We start from the raw sequence: 16,979 nt of genomic DNA on the forward strand, positions 1-16,979 counted from the left end.
AGGATCTAGCCACACACATCTGCTATCATGCCCAACAGCTAATTTGCTGCAAATAGTAATCAGTAGCTGTGATCCTGCATTCAAATAGCCTGTGCATAGGCTAGAATTGTGAGTTAATAAAATGCACAGAAATACAAAATAAAAGTTAAATGAATAATTTAATAACAAGGATTCTATTCCAAAATCTGTAATTGATGTAATTTACAGATAATTATGTTGAATAATGGTTATTTGAGAAAGGACATCTCAAATAAATGGGAAGCGGTCCTATAATATTCAGGTAAAATTCTGACAAAAATACCCTTATCAAATGCTAAAGTTACATTGAGAGCATTATGAGACTGGTAGCAAAATCCCCAAACTAAATAGAAATCTATGCAAAAACTAAGTCTATTTCACACTCAAAATACATGAAACATGCACCAGCTCAAAACAGTTTAGAATCCAACATGTTGATTAACACACACTATCCAAAGAATGGCAACTCATACTCTGTCTATTCTCAGTTCTGTAATTCAAGCAGAAATAGTTAAGAGACCTGGAGCACATTCGGAATTATTAAGGCCCTTCAGAAGTATGGCAGTGGCCATTCACCACCCAGAATGTGATCTACCCATCTAATCTTCAGCATTCTTCTGTAGCACCACATTTCGAAAGCTTCTATTATCTTCTTGTCCAAACTATTTATTGTCCATGTTTCACTTCCATACATGGCTACACTCCATACAAATATTTTCAGAAACAACTTCCTGACACTTAACAAATTTCTCTTCTTCAGAAACGCTTTCCTTGCCATTGCCAGTCTAAATTTTATATCCTCTCTACTTCAACCATCATCAGTTATTTTGCTCCCCAAATAGCAAAACTCCTTTACTACTTTAAGTGTCTCATTTCCTAATCTAATTCCGTCAGCATCACCCGACTTAATTCCGTTATCCTCGTTTTGCCTTTGTTGATGTTCATCTTATATCCTCCTTTCAAAACACTGTCCATTCCGTTCAACTGCTCTTCCAAGTCCTTTGCAGTCTCTGACAGAATTACAATGTCATCGGCGAACCTCAAAGTTTTTATTTCTTTTCCCTGGATTTTAATACCTACTCCAAAATTTTCTTTTGTTTCCTTTACTGCTTGCTCAATATACAGATTGAATAACATCGGGTAGAGGCTACAACCCTGTCTCACTCCCTTCCCAACCACAGCTTCCCTTTCATGCCCCTCGCCTCTTATAACTGCCATCTAGTTTCTGTACAAATTGTAAATAGCCTTTCGCTCCCTGTATTTTACCCCTGCTACCTTTAGAATTTGAAAGAGAGTATTCCAGTCAACATTGTCAAAAACTTTCTCTAAGTCTACAATTGCTAGAAATGTAGGTTTGCCTTTCCTTAATTTTTCTTCTAAGATAAGTCGTAAGGTGAGTATTGCCTTACATGTTCCAACATTTCTACAGAATCCAAACTGATCTTCCCCGAGGTCGGCTTCTACCAGTTTTTCCACTCATCTGTAAATAATTCGTGTTAGTATTTTGCAGCTGTGACTTATTAAACTGATAGTTCAGTAATTTTCACATCTGTCAACACCTGCTTTCTTTGGGATTGGAATTATTATATTCTTCTTGAAGTCTGAGGGTATTTCGCCTGTCTCGTACATCTTGCTCACCAGATGGTAGAGTTTTGTCAGGACTGGCTCTCCCAAGGTCGTCAGTAGTTCTAATGGAATGTTGTCTACTACCGGGGCCTTGTTTTGACTCAGGTCTTTCAGTGCTCTGTCAAACTCTTCACGCAGTATCGTATCTCTCATTTCATCTTCATCTACATTTTCTGCTTTCAGTGTAGCAACCTCAATTAGCTGCTTGAGTTTTATCATCTGGCTTGATTATGGATGTAATGTGTACATGTCCACCAGAACAAAACACCCTGAAGTAATTGAAGGCGGTTGACACATGGACTAAGGCTGCTCAGGGGGATGTTTTGCATGAGCAGCATTCCCAACTCTTGTGCAGTGGCTGCTTAAATACCACTTCACATGTGTTGCCCACTCTTGTTGTTGTTGTTGTGGTGGTCTTCAATCTGACGACTGGTTTGATGTAACTGTGTGATATAGTCTATCCTGTACAAACCTCTTCATCCCTGCATAACTACTGCAACCTATATACATCTAAATCTGCTTATTGTGTTCATCCTTTGGTCTTGCTGTACAATTTTAACCAACCTCCTCCCCCCCCCCCCCCCACACACACACATATTCCCTTCTGTTAACAAATATACAATTACTTGATGCCTCAAGACGTGTTCTATCAATCAATCCCTTCGTTTAGTCAGGTTGTGGTGTAACTTACAGTTTCATCCAGTTTGATTCAGTACCTCCTCATTAGTCATTCAAGCTACCCATCTAATCTGCAGCATTATTTTGCAGCACCTCATTTCAAAAGGTTCTATTCTCTTCTTGTCTGAACCACTTATTGTCCATGTTTCACTTCCCTAAAAAGCTACACTCCAGACAATTATTTTCACAAAATACTTACTAACACTACCTGTTGTGTTCAACTGCTCTTCCAACTCCTTTTGAAGTATCTATGCTAGCAGAATAGAAATTCGGAAAACACAATTCCAAAAACAGTTTACTAGACTCACCAAAACGGAACAATAATACCATCTCCAAATAACAACAGACACGATCCCAGCTGTGGATCATTATGAAGATAAAACAACAAATAATAATAGAAAAGACCTGACTCTTCACAGGGACAGATCACAATAAAACAATTCTACAATGTCAAGATGTTTGTCGACTATACCAAGTCCATCTGCAAGAGGTTGGCCAGCTAGAAGCGGTGTCTGGCCATGGCTGTCGGGGGGGGGGGCAGCTCAGTATACTTCCTAGTGGTGTGTCAAACTGCCCTTTGCCGGCAGTGTGCCACCTTATGAAGTCCATTTGGCGGGTGTATCTGCCAGAATTATTTCTGATCACGTGCCTGGCATATCAAAGTAGTTCTTGGGCTAGCTGCAACCTCTGGTGAAGCTGTTCTGCAGGCTCCGTGAACTGGTAGCGGTCCCTGGAGGCCATTGGTGAAGACCTGGTGTTGTGTTGTGGCTGCCGGTAAATATTTGTGTTGACAACTGAAACAACATAGGTTTTCCTGGTGAATATATGCCCTGTGATGCAGGCATCCCGTGTTGATTGGATGTGAAGAGGGAGTTGCTGATGCAGCAGGCACTATGATGTATGAAGTGGGCAGCCACAGCACCTTTGCTTTCTCTGACACGACTGTAATCTCATCAGTAAACCACAAAGTTTTCATTTCCTCTTCCTGAAGTCTAATTTCTTCTCCAATTTTTTCTTTAATTTCCTTTACTGCTTTCTCATTGTACAGATTGAGTAATATCGGGATAGGCTACAACCCTGTCTCACTTCCTCCTTGACTACTGCTTCTATTTTATTTCCTTTGTCTCTTATAACTTTTGTCTGTTTTCTGTACAAGTTGTAAATAACTTTTCACTCCTTGCATTTTGTGCTTGCTGCCACCAGAATTTCTAAGAGTGTATTCCACTCGACACTTTCAAAAGCTTCCTGTAAACCTAGAAATGTGATAAATGTAGACTTGCTTTTTTAGCTCTCTTGTAAGAGACTTATAGGGTCAGCATTGCCTAGCATTTATCTGCATTCCTGCAAAATCAAAACTGATCTTCCTCAAGGTCAGCTTCTACCAGTTTTTTGTAAATTGTTCTGTAAATAATGTGTCAGTATCTTACAACCAAAAGTTATTTAATGAATAGTTCCATAATATTTAAACCTCTCAGCTACTGATTTTTTTGGAATTGGAATTGTTATATTCTTCTTGAAGCCTGACAGGTATTTCACCTGTTTCTATATCTTGAACATCAGTTGGAATAGTTTTGTCAGGGCTGGCTCTCCCAAAGATACCAGTAAATCTTAGGGAATGTCATCTACTCTAGGGTCCTTATGAGCATACAAAAATCCATACAAAACAATTCATACCCCATGTGGTTACATAATATACTATTGCTTGCCCACCCAAGGAGCAAGCAGTGTGGTTCCATAGGAGTCATGTAAAGAATGTTGTGAATATTATTGTTTTATGCCAGTGTTGGTGTAAGTTGACACCTTGGCTTCTTAAAACATGCAGAATTATTATAAAGTTTAGAAAATAATGCATTCAATTTAAATATTACAGGTAAGCATCATAAATTTAACATCTGGTGTAGAAATAGGATGAAATGAGGAGATTTCCTGTTCTGCTCATTTGCTCTATTTTGTCATAGCTTCACCATGCTTTTAAAAGTACTTTGACAGTATATAACACTGAATAGTATGTGATCCTGAAGTATCTGGAATAGGTGAGGCATCACCAAGATGCTAAGTTTCACATGTTATCTGATTCCTTTAGTGCTATTTTGGCTATACACCAAGAGATGTACCCAGCATAGAAAATTGTCCAGATCAAATAGAACTCCCTTCTCCTACTAAAACAACACACGGAAGTGCAAATTTTGCCACTCAGTAAAACAGAACACGTGTGAATAAAGGAAAATAAGGAAGCTGATACTGAAGTCAAGGAAGCCTTAGGATTGAAGAATGTGCCACTCATCTATGGGCTGCTATCTCACTGTTTAACTAGACCATGCACCAAAGGAAGAACATGTGGCTGGCATTGAGAGAAGAAAGGCTGTGGTCAGTGAAGCTAATAGTGCAATAATGTAAATTGTCTCACTTACAAGGGCACCATCTAGCTCCTTTGACTGTACTACTGTGAGAAGACTCATTTAACCATGGCTTCGTAGTTGTAACTTCCACCGTGAGGTGCAATTTCTGCAGCATGATGGAGCAGCATCTAGAGAAGAAGGAAGAAGCAGAGGAAGATGATGAGCTCATTAGAGAGGGGCTGAAGAACAGCGAGAAAAGCTCTGATTCTGCCTGCTAGGCATGCCCTGATGCGTCATTGTCCAACATACATTTTAAATTGTTACAGTTGGTGAACAGAGCACAGATTACTTAAAGAGGAGTATTTCCTCTCCAAGATGTAATAATGTTCAAAATTTATTTCCCCTGGATGGCTTCCATTCCCCCCCCTCCCCCCCTCTGCAATGTAATTTATCTCCCTACACAGGATATGCATAATTGATTATCATTTATTAAATAGTTTTCTGTGTCATATGGCAAAACTTCCTTGTAGATGATAAACTGGAATTTCTAGACTAGAAATATGTGTTTGCTGTTTTCCATTTTGTACATTTTGTGGCATATATGCTTACATCAATAATAGCTTACTATGTTTCAAGATATTACTTTTAGTTAAAACCTACATTTTAATTTTAGGACTACATGATCCTATCTACTGCATTTATTTATCTTCTTTATGCCTATAAAACCGGTGTGTTTATTTGTTTATCTAGAACACCTCCAAAGAAGATTATGCCAAATGTTCTCCATGTAATTGGAAACACACCAATGATCCGTCTGAATAACATTCCAAAGTCTCGTGGCATCAAGTGTGAAATGTGTAAGTCTGACTTGAAGACAAGTAGAAATTAAGTTTTCTTTTATAAGTGAAATAGTAGACAGAATAATGAATTTTTAGATTAATAATCATTCCAGATTGAATTTAACTGTTAATAATGACAGTGATACAAAACATTCATCTTCTGCTATGTGGTCTGTTACGTATATATTAAGCACAAAAAATGAAACTAGGACAATGAAGTGAATGAGTAAAAGGGAAACAGGGCAGGAAAAGTATATGTTGTTGCTGTTGTTCTTGTAATGGTCTTCAGTCCAGAGACTGGTTTGCTGCAGCTCTCCTTGCTACCCTATCCTGTGCAAGGTTCTTCATTTCTGAGTAACTACTGAAACCTATATCCTCCTGAATCTGCTTAGTGTATTCATCCCTTGGTCTCCCTTTGCAATTTTTACCCTCCACGCTTCCTTCCAATACTAAATTGGTGATCCCTTGATGCCTCAGAATGTGCCCTACCAACCGATCCCTTCTTCTAGTTAAGTTGTGCTCCAAATTCCTCTTCTCCCCAATTCTATTACATACCTCCTCATTATATCTAAAAACAAAGATGATGTGACTTACCAAATGAAAGCACTGGCAGGTTGATAGACACACAAACATACACACAAAATTCAAGCTTTCGCAACCAACGGTTGCTTCATCAGGAAAGAGCGAAGGAGAGGGAAAGACAAAAGGATGTGGGTTTTAAGGGAGAGGGTAAGGAGTTATTCCAATCCCGGGAGTGGAAAGACTTACCTTAGGGAGAAAAAGGGACAGGTATACACTCACGCGCGCGCACACACACACACATATCCATCCGCACATACACAGACACAAGCAGACAGTTGTAAGGGCAAAGAGTTTGGGCAGAGATGTCAGTCGAGGCAGAAGTACAGAGGCAAAGATGTTGTTGAATGACAGGTGAGGTATGTGCGGCGGCAACTTGAAATTAGTGGAGGTTGAGGCCTGGCGGATAACGAGAAGAGAGGATATACTGAAGGGCAAGTTATCATCTCCAGAGTTCTGACAGGTTGGTGTTAGTGGGAAGTATCCAGATAACCCGGACAGTGTAAAACTGTGCCAAGATGTGCTGGCCGTGCACCAAGGCATGTTTAGCCACAGGGTGATCTTCATTACCAACAAACACTGTCTACCTGTGTCCATTCATGCGAATGGACAGTTTGTTGCTGGTCGTTCCCACATAGAAAGCTTCACAGTGTAGGCAGGTCAGTTGGTAAATCACGTGGGTGCTTTCACACGTGGCTCTGCCTTTGATCGTGTACACCTTCCGGGTTACAGGACTGGAGTAGGTGGTGGTGGGAGGGTGCATGGGACAGGTTTTACACTGGGGGCGGTTACAAGGGTAGGAGCCAGAGGGTAGGGAAGGTGGTTTGGGGATTTCATAGGGATGAACTAAGAGGTTATGAAGGTTAGGTGGACGGCGGAAAGACACTCTTGGTGGAGTGGGGAGGATTTCATGAAGGATGGATCTCATTTCAGGGCAGGATTTGAGGAAGTCGTATCCCTGATGGAGAGCCACATTCAGAGTCTGATCCAGTCCCGGAAAGTATCCTGTCACAAGTGGGGCACTTTTGTGGTTCTTCTGTGGGAGGTTCTGGGTTTGAGGGGATGAGGAAGTGGCTCTGGTTATTTGCTTATGTACCAGGTTGGGAGGGTAGTTGCAGGATGCGAAAGCTGTTTTCAGGTTGTTGGTGTAATGGTTCAGGGATTCCGGACTGGAGCAGATTCGTTTGCCACGAAGACCTAGGCTGTAGGGAAGGGACCGTTTGATGTGGAATGGGTGGCAGCTGTCATAATGGAGGTACTGTTGCTTGTTGGTGGGTTTGATGTGGACGGACGTGTGAAGCTGGCCATTGGACAGATGGAGGTCAACGTCAAGGAAAGTGGCATGGGATTTGGAGTAGGACCAGGTGAATCTGATAGAACCAAAGGAGTTGAGGTTGGAGAGGAAATTCTGGAGTTCTTCTTCACTGTGAGTCCAGATCATGAAGATGTCATCAATAAATCTGTACCAAACTTTGGGTTGGCAGGCCTGGGTAACCAAGAAGGCTTCTTCTAAGCGACCCATAGATAGGTTGGCGTATGAGGGGGCCATCCTTAGTTACATGATCCACCCATCTAATCTTCAGCATTCTTCTGTAGCACCACATTTCGAAACTGTCTATTGTCTTCTTGTCTAAACTATTTATCATCCATGTTTCACTTCCACACATGGCTACACTCCATACCAATACTTTCAGAAACGACTTCCTGACACTTGAATCTATACTCGATTTGACAAATTTCTCTTCTTGAGAAAAGCTTTCCTTGCCAGTGCCAGTCTACATTTTATATCCTTCCCTACTTTGGCCATAATCAGTTATTTTGCTCCCCAAATAGCAAAACTCCTTTACTACTTTAAGTGTCTCATTTCCTAATCTAATTCCCTCAGCATCACCTGATTTAATGCGACTGCATTCCACTATCCTTGTTTTGTTTTTGTTGATGTTCACCTTATATCCTCCTTTCAAAACACTGTCCATTCTGTTCATCTTTTCTTCCAGGTACTTTGCTGTCTCTGACAGAATTACAATGTCATCGGAAAACCTCAAAGTTTTTATTTCTTCTCCATGGATTTTAATACCTACTCTGAATTTTTCTTTTGTTTCCTTCAATGCTTGCTCAATATAAAGGTTGGATAACGTCGGGGAAAGGCTACAACCCTGTCTCACTCCCTTCCTAACTGCTGCTTCCCTTTCATGCCCGTCGACTCTTATTACTGCCATCTGCTTTCTATAAAAATTGTAAATAGCCTTTCGCTCCCTGTATTTTACCCGTGCCACCTTCAGAATCTGAAAGAGGCTGCTCCAGTCAAGATTATCAAAAGCTTTCTCTATGTCTACAAGTGCTAGAAATGTAGGTGTGCCTTTCCTTAATCTATCTTCTAAGATAAGTCGTAGGGTCAGTATTGCTTCACGTCTTTCAACATTTCGACGGAGTGCAAACTGATCTTCCCCGAGGTCGGCTTCTGCCAGTTTTTCCATTCGTCTGTATGGAATTCGTGTCAGTATTTTGCAGCCATGACTTATTAAACTGATAGTTTGATAATTTTCACACCTGTCAACATTTGCTTTCTTTGGGATTGGAATTATTATATTCTTCTTGAAGTTTGAGAGTATTTCGCCTGTCTCATACATCTTGCTCACCAGATGGTAGAGTTTTGTCATGGTTGGCTCTCCCAAGGCTATCAGTAGTTGTAATGGAATGTTGTCTATGCCCGGGGCCTTGATTCAACTTAGATCTTTCAGTGCTCTGTCAAATTCTTCACACAGTATCATATCTCCCATTTCATCTTCATCTACATCCTCTTCCATTTCATTATATTACCCTCAAGTACATCACCCTTGTATAGACCCTGTATATACTCCTTCCACCTGTCTGCTCTCCCTTCTTTGCTTAGAACTGGTTTTTCACATGATCCCTTGATATTCATACAGGTAGTCACTTTTCTCCTAAGATCTCTTTAATTTTCCTGTAGGCTGTATCTATCTTACCCCTAGTGATATATGCCTCTACATCCTTACAATTGTCCAGCATTCCCTGTTTAGCCATTTTGCACTTCCTGTCAATCTCATTTTTGAGATGTTTGTATTCCTGTGCACCTGCATCATTTACTGCATTTTTATATTTTCTCCTTTCATCAATTAAATTCAATATCTCTTCTGTTACGCAGGGATTTCTACTAGACTTTGTCTTTTTACCTACTTGATCCTCTGCTGCCTATAGTATATAACTGTGAGCAATTATTTAATAATGCAGGCAGGAGGGGTTGCTTCTGCTGCCCCTTTCATTGCCATTGTAAAGAGTCCATGTTTTCTTCAGTCCATATTTTAGTTTGTAGTGATTGTCATGCATCAGAGGCATTTATTGCATTTGATCGCTTTGTCAAACAGAGAACTTTATGATTATTTAAACCATCTGCTGTCAGTCGCCTGTTCCACCTTCACTTCATCTTTTGATTCTGCACAAGCAACATTTTTTCCTTCCTTCCCTTCATTCTTTCATAACCTGTAAAGCTAGTGCATGTCTGTATGTACTAATTTTATTAGTTGTCCAGTCTTTTATCTGGCGAAGATGAAAAGTGTTGTGGAGATGCTCAGAAGTAGCTCATACAAGGGTTACAGAAATATGAATAGAGAGTTTGACTTGCAGACAACCATTTTGTATACTCAGTTCAAGAATGAAATAGAAATGTGAGTGGAAAATACTGATATGGTGCACTTTCTCCAGTGCAGAGTCTGGTTGAGTCAAAGTTCTTTGTTTGCCACTGATCATAAACATGCTTTGTCATAGGAAAAAAAAATTCTAGTTTTAAACATTCAGTTCAGTTAAATTGAAAAATTTGTTAGCAGACAATCAATTACATAATTTTATTTTAAAAGTTTTCAGTGGCCTTGATGGAGTGGAATGAATGGAGGTGATGCAGTAAACATTCTGAGAGCATTCACTTTGACCGAATTTCTAGTCTGAGAACAGAATTAAATATACAGATTGAAAACTGTTAATACTGAGAACAAGGACTGTGTTCCATCTAACCAATCTTAGACTCCCTACTTACAGAGTTGTGGCTTGGCAAGACAGCCAAGCCACTATGATTGGTAGCCGAAAGGCACGCATTAAGCTCACGCAGGCTGGCGTGAGGTCTGGAACATTTAAGGGAGTGAGTCTAGTAAAAATAAGTACGTAGCTTCTGGAATACTTAACTTTAATACATAATTGGTGAACATCGGTCTGACGGTACAGGCATCACAATAGCAAATGATAATGGCGCCTTGCTAGGTCGTAGCAAATGACGTAGCTGAAGGCTATGCTAACTATCGTCTCGGCAAATGAGAGCGTAGTTTGTCAGTGAACCATCGCTAGCAAAGTCAGCTGTACAACTGGGCCGAGTGCTAGGAAGTGTCTCTAGACCTGCCGTGTGGCGGCGCTCGGTCTGCAATCACCGACAGTGGCGACACGCGGGTCTGTCGTATACTAACAGACCGCGGCCGATTTAAAGGCTACCACCTAGCAAGTGTGGTGTCTGGCGGTGACACCACATACAGCACTTTTCTTTATATTATAATAATGCTAATGATGCGAGAAGAATGTCCCCATATGAGTAAACTACATGAAATATGTGAATGGAAGAGTCTGAAAAATGTTTTGGAGATAGAATTGTTACAAACCACACCGCAAATTTTCCACAGGTGATAAACAATCTCTGAGATCTTTTTGCATAACTGTTTAGTATGTTCTTTTCAGTTAAGAATTAATTCTTTAGGAATTTCTAAAATCCAGAAAAACCTAATAGAAACAGTTGACTTTTTTGTGTTGCAAATCAACTTATTGGCTGGAAACCAACCCATTGCAGTCAAGTGATTATAATTTTTCAAGGCGAGGGATGTTATGAGATGTTGTATCATCAGTATAAGCATGGTTGTATCACCTGTATAATAGATGACAGATTCAGATATGCAACAGGACAGATCACTGACAGCCATAATGAAAAAAATGCTGAGGACAGAATCCTATGGTGCACCAATACTACTTTCTCTGAAGAGATAATATCTGTTTTTCTCTAAGACAAAATGTCTGCTGTTATTCAAATTGGGAGGAATTGTGGGCAGTATGGCTCATAAATCTCCAGGTTTGTTTGTAAGGTGTCAAAAGGGAAAAATTCCTTACATCCAATGAAAAACATTAATTTGTTAGGGCTGACTGTTCAGGCTCAAAGTGAGACACAGAGAAAACAGCTGCAAGACACCAAAGAAAAAAAATTGCCTTTGAAGAGTATGGGTTAAAAGAAATCATAAGTGTTTTAACCAAGTTTAAAAATGAGATGAACAAGAGATCTCTACAACATGAGGTATGGAAACTTTAAGCACTATTAGGTGAAATAAGATATCAAAACCAGTGTTTATTTATCATGATGTTAATGTGCTGTATTGTAGTTTATAACACTAAAAAATAAGTGTAAAGAAATCTGTGATGCTTTAGTGTAGGTAAGAGTGCTTAAGAAAATAAAATACGACATATGATAATAGATAACTTTATGCTTTAGAGGAAACTACAGGAATATTGATTAACCTTCTCTTACTAAAGGAAGTCATATATAACTATTTTTACTATGTGTGCCTCAGTTGATAAAAATTGCCTCTAAATTTGTGTGTTTTTGATAGCTACATTACTTGCCTTAGACTTAAAAAAAATTAAAGTTTTTTTTGTGATCCTTTCAATATATATTCGTCTTTTACAGTGGTTAAATGTGAATTTTTTAACCCTGGAGGAAGTGTAAAGGACAGAATAGCTTACAGAATGGTAGAAGATGCTGAAAAAAAGGGAATTCTCAAGCCAGGAGATGTTCTTATTGAACCAACGTCGGGAAACACTGGTAATTTTTATTATTTCATTGTAATTATGATCTCTGTTATTTTAAACGAGAAAAGTGAAACAGTAGTAAACATTCCAGGAACAGGATTCAAGACCCCATCCAGCTATCCAGATTTAAACTTTCCATGGTTTCCCTGAGTCAATTTAAGTGAGTGCCAGGATATTTTTTTTCAAAAGCACATGACCAATTTCTTGTCTAATCATTGTCCACTGTGAACTTTAGTTCTGTCAAAAATTACATTGTTTTTGGTGCAACATTAACCCTTAGTCTTCCTTTCTTGACTGACAGCTTCATATTTTGAATGTCATTTGTAGGAACCTGAAAATGTGTCATCTGTTTGGAGCAAAATTAGCATCTATGTTTGGTGAAAATAGTGTTCGTTTTTGACAAAATAAGCATCTATTTTTGTAAATAATTTGATGTGCAAATTTAAAACTTTAGCTCACTATATTCGTGAAGTCAAAATTGATTACAATGTAAGAAAAATAATAAAAAACCAAAAATTATAAAAAGTAGTAATCATAAATAAAATAATAATAAAATAGTGTAGTATTTATTCTATATAACTAGAGCTTTTCGAGCAGAATATTTACTTCGGCAAAAGCTTCAAAAGTTTTTTTCTGCAGTTGTGTTTCAGTAAATGTTTCTGTTGAGAAGTAACATTATTTTAGCAATAGTGAGCAGAATGCTTCCGATTTTAGGCGTTTCTCGATGTTATCTTTCTTTTCCTACAAAATCTGCAGAACACTGATTTCAAATCTGTAGCATATAAGCCCTGATCAGTATATTGCAGAACCCTCTCACATGTGTGTAACATATATGTGATAATGCTACAGATAGAACCGACAAGGTACTCTAAAGGAGAAGTAGAATCAAAAAATAATTGAAATTTACAGGCATGCTCTCAATATGGTCATTGTAATGTGGACACTGTAACATCGCTGGTGGCCGTGAGCATAAATAAACAAGAACTTTGGTTGCCTGAGAAGTTAGTCAGCTGGGAACGGAAATAAGTGCTGCATCCATCTTGTAGGGCGGTCAGATTACACTGTGTTCCGTGTTTTAGCGAAAGCAGAACTGACTCATGGTCACATGGATTATGGTCATTTCTGGTGTCACATGACATACTCAAACACTGTGGTGGACTGGAATTAGTCTCTTCACTCATTTAAAAATAAGAAAAGAAAACAATGAGCTACACACAACACAAAGGAAAGCAGAGTTCATTAAGCATTTGGAAATGGCTACTGCAAAATTGCTTTCTACGGTTGGCAGCATCAATAACGAGATAGTTCAGAATTACGTAATCATAGATTAAAAAACCCTGTCTCTAAAACTGCAATTTCCCATAATACCAACTTTTTCCTGCAAACACATGGGTGCCTTTTTTTTAATATGCAAGGTCCCATGACTGACTCCTATATTGCCATCCATTTGGCTGTATCATGGAGATCATTCAACCACCCAGTGTTTGACACGGCACAGAATTTGCATCTATATTCATGTTTACCACAAATGTGAATTTTTCAGGTCCACAGTCATTTGCAACACCTGAGGCTGCAACAGATAATCTCACATAAGAGACTCTTAACATAACATTAGTGGAAGTATATCTTAGTATATGTATGTGGGAAGGAGTTGAACTGAAACAACAAGTGAGAGAATTGGTGTAGGGGGAAGAGTGTGGCAGAAGTGTAACATGGGTAATATATGTGTAGAAAATAATGAGATAGATCACAGTTCCTCTGTTTTCCTGAATGAAACTCATGTTTTTAACTCGGTCATTATTGTCAACTCGGCACCCCACTGCTGCCTTTGAATGGTGGACCAGCAAGCCCATTCCACTTTTCCCTTATCCACCTTGCCACCATGTCTTCGTAGCTTAAATGCAGTCACAGTTTAGTTCATGTACAATTTGTATTATGTACTCAGCATGGTCACATGAACCATAGACCTTGCCGTTGGTGGGGAGGCTTGCGTGTCCCAGCGATACAGATAGCTGTACCGTAGGTACAACCACAACGGAGGGGTATCTGTTGAGAGGCCAGACAAACATGTGGTTCCTGAAGAGGGGCAGCAGCCTTTTCAGTAGTTGCAAGGGCAACAGTCTGGATGATTGACTGATCTGGCCTTGTAACAATAACCAAATCGGCCTTGCTGTGCTGGTACTGTGAACGGATGAAAGCAAGGGGAAACTACGGCCGTAATTTTTCCCGAGGGCATGCAGCTTTACTGTATGATTAAATGATGATGGCGTCCTCTTGGGTAAAATATTCCGGAGGTAAAATAGTCCCCCATTCGGATCTCCGGGCGGGGACTACTCAAGAGGATGTCGTTATCAGGAGAAACAAAACTGGCGCTCTACGGATCGGAGCGTGGAATGTCAGATCCCTTAATCGGGCAGGTAGGTTAGAAAATTTAGAAAGGGAAATGGATAGGTTAAAGTTAGATATAGTGGGAATTAGTGAAGTTCGGTGGCAGGAGGAACAAGACTTTTGGTCAGATGACTACAGGGTTATAAACACAAAATCAAATAGGGGTAATGCAGGAGTAGGTTTAATAATGAATAGGAAAATAGGAATGCGGTTAAGCTACTACAAACAGCATAGTGAATGCATTATTGTGGCCAAGATAGATACGAAGCCCACACCTACTACAGTAGTACAAGTTTATATGCCCACTAGCTCTGCAGATGACGAAGAAATTGAAGAAATGTATGATGAAATAAAAGAAATTATTCAGATAGTGAAGGGAGACGAAAATTTAATAGTCATGGGTGACTGGAATTCGAGTGTAGGAAAAGGGAGAGAAGGAAACGTAGTAGGTGAATATGGATTGGGGCTAAGAAATGAAAGAGGAAGCCGGCTGGTAGAATTTTGCACAGAGCACAACTTAATCATAGCTAACACTTGGTTTAAGAATCATGATAGAAGGTTGTATACATGGAAGAACTCTGGAGATACTAAAAGGTATCAGATAGATTATATAATGGTAAGACAGAGATTTAGGAACCAGGTTTTAAATTGTAAGACATTTCCAGGGGCAGATGTGGACTCTGACCACAATCTATTGGTTATGAACTGTAGATTAAAACTGAAGAAACTGCAAAAAGGTGAGAATTTAAGGAGATGGGACCTGGATAAACTGAAAGAACCAGAGGTTGTACAGAGTTTCAGGGAGAGCATAAGGGAACAATTGACAGGAATGGGGGAAAGAAATACAGTAGAAGAAGAATGGGTAGCTCTGAGAGATGAAGTAGTGAAGGCAGCAGAGGATCAAGTAGGTAAAAAGACGAGGGCTAGTAGAAATCCTTGGGTAACAGAAGAAATATTGAATTTAATTGATGAAAGGAGAAAATATAAAAATGCAGTAAATGAAGCAGGCAAAAAGGAATACAAACGTCTCAAAAATGAGATAGACAGGAAGTGCAAAATGGCTAAGCAGGGATGGCTAGAGGACAAATGTAAGGATGTAGAGGCTTATCTCACTAGGGGTAAGATAGATACTGCCTACAGGAAAATTAAAGAGACCTTTGGAGATAAGAGAACCACTTGTATGAACATCAAGAGCTCAGATAGAAACCCAGTTGTAAGCAAAGAAGGGAAAGCAGAAAGGTGGAAGGAGTATATAGAGGGGTCTATACAAGGGCGATGTACTTGAGGACAATATTATGGAAATGGAAGAGGATGTAGATGAAGATGAAATGGGAGATACGATACTGCGTGAAGAGTTTGACAGAGCACTGAAAGACCTGAGTCGAAACAAGGCCCACGGAGTAGACAACATTCCATTGGAACTACTGACGGCCTTGGGAGAGCCAGTCCTGACAAAACTCTACCATCTGGTGAGCAAGATGTATGAAACAGGCGAAATACCCTCAGACTTCAAGAAGAATATAATAATTCCAATCCCAAAGAGAGCAGGTGTTGACAGATGTGAAAATTATCGAACTATCAATTTAATAAGTCACAGCTGCAAAATACTAATGCGAATTCTTTACAGATGAATGGAAAAAGTAGTAGAAGCTGACCTCGGGGAAGATCAGTTTGGTTTGTGTAGAAATGTTGGAACATGTGAGGCAATACTGACCCTACGACTTATCTTAGAAGCTAGAATAAGGAAGGGTAGACCTACGTTTCTAGCATTTGTAGACTTAGAGAAAGCTTTTGACAATGTTGACTGGAATACTCTCTTTCAAATTCTGAAGGTGGCAGGGGTAAAATACAGGGAGCGAAAGGCTATTTACAATTTGTATAGAAAGCAGATGGCAGTTATAAGAGTCGAGGGACATGAAAGGGAAGCAGTGGTTGGGAAGGGAGTAAGACAGAGTTGTAGCCTCTCCCCGATGTTATTCAAACTGTATATTGAGCAAGCAGTAAAGGAAACAAAAGAAAAATTCGGAGTAGGTATTAAAATCCATGGAGAAGAAATAAAAACTTTGAGGTCCGCTGATGACATTGTAATTCTGTCAGAGACAGCAAAGGACTTGGAAGAGCAGTTGAACGGAATGGATGGTGTCTTGAAGGGAGGATATAAGATGAACATCAACAAAAGCAAAACGAGGATAATGGAATGTAGTCGAATTAAGTCGGGTTATGTTGAGGGTATTAGATTAGGAAATGAGACACTTAAAGTAGTAAAGGAGTTTTGCTATTTGGGGAGCAAAATAACTGATGATGGTTGAAGTAGAGAGGATATAAAATGTAGAATGGCAATGGCAAGGAAAGCGTTTCTGAAGAAGAGAAATTTGTTAACATCGAGTATAGATTTACATGTCAGGAAGTCATTTCTGAAAGTATTTGTATGGAGTGTAGCCATGTATGGAAGTGAAACCTGGACGGTAAATAGTTTGGACAAGAAGAGAATAGAAGCTTTCGAAATGTGGTGCTACAGAAGAATGCTGAAGATTAGATGGGTAGATCACATCACTAATGAGGAAGTATTGAATAGGATTGGGGAAAAGAGAAGTTTGTGGCACAACTTGACCAGAAGAAGGGATCGGTTGATAGGACATGTTCTGAGGCATCAAGGGAT

The 16,979-nt window shown here is 39.5% G+C and overlaps 1 protein-coding gene across 2 annotated transcripts in view; it reads left to right on the forward strand.

Moving 5' to 3' along the window:
- The window catches only part of LOC126164356 (cystathionine beta-synthase), a 161,033-nt gene that overhangs the window by 87,744 nt on the left and 56,310 nt on the right, over window positions 1-16,979 (forward strand). For both annotated transcript variants that reach the window (XM_049920233.1, XM_049920234.1), the window contains exons 3-4: window positions 5,412-5,518; window positions 11,811-11,945. In XM_049920233.1, the coding sequence (XP_049776190.1) occupies window positions 5,412-5,518; window positions 11,811-11,945 (242 nt within the window). The remainder of the gene's footprint in view (window positions 1-5,411; window positions 5,519-11,810; window positions 11,946-16,979) is intronic.

This window comes from Schistocerca cancellata, chromosome 1 (genome assembly GCF_023864275.1).
Source record: "Schistocerca cancellata isolate TAMUIC-IGC-003103 chromosome 1, iqSchCanc2.1, whole genome shotgun sequence".
Classification (NCBI taxonomy): domain Eukaryota; kingdom Metazoa; phylum Arthropoda; class Insecta; order Orthoptera; family Acrididae; genus Schistocerca; species Schistocerca cancellata.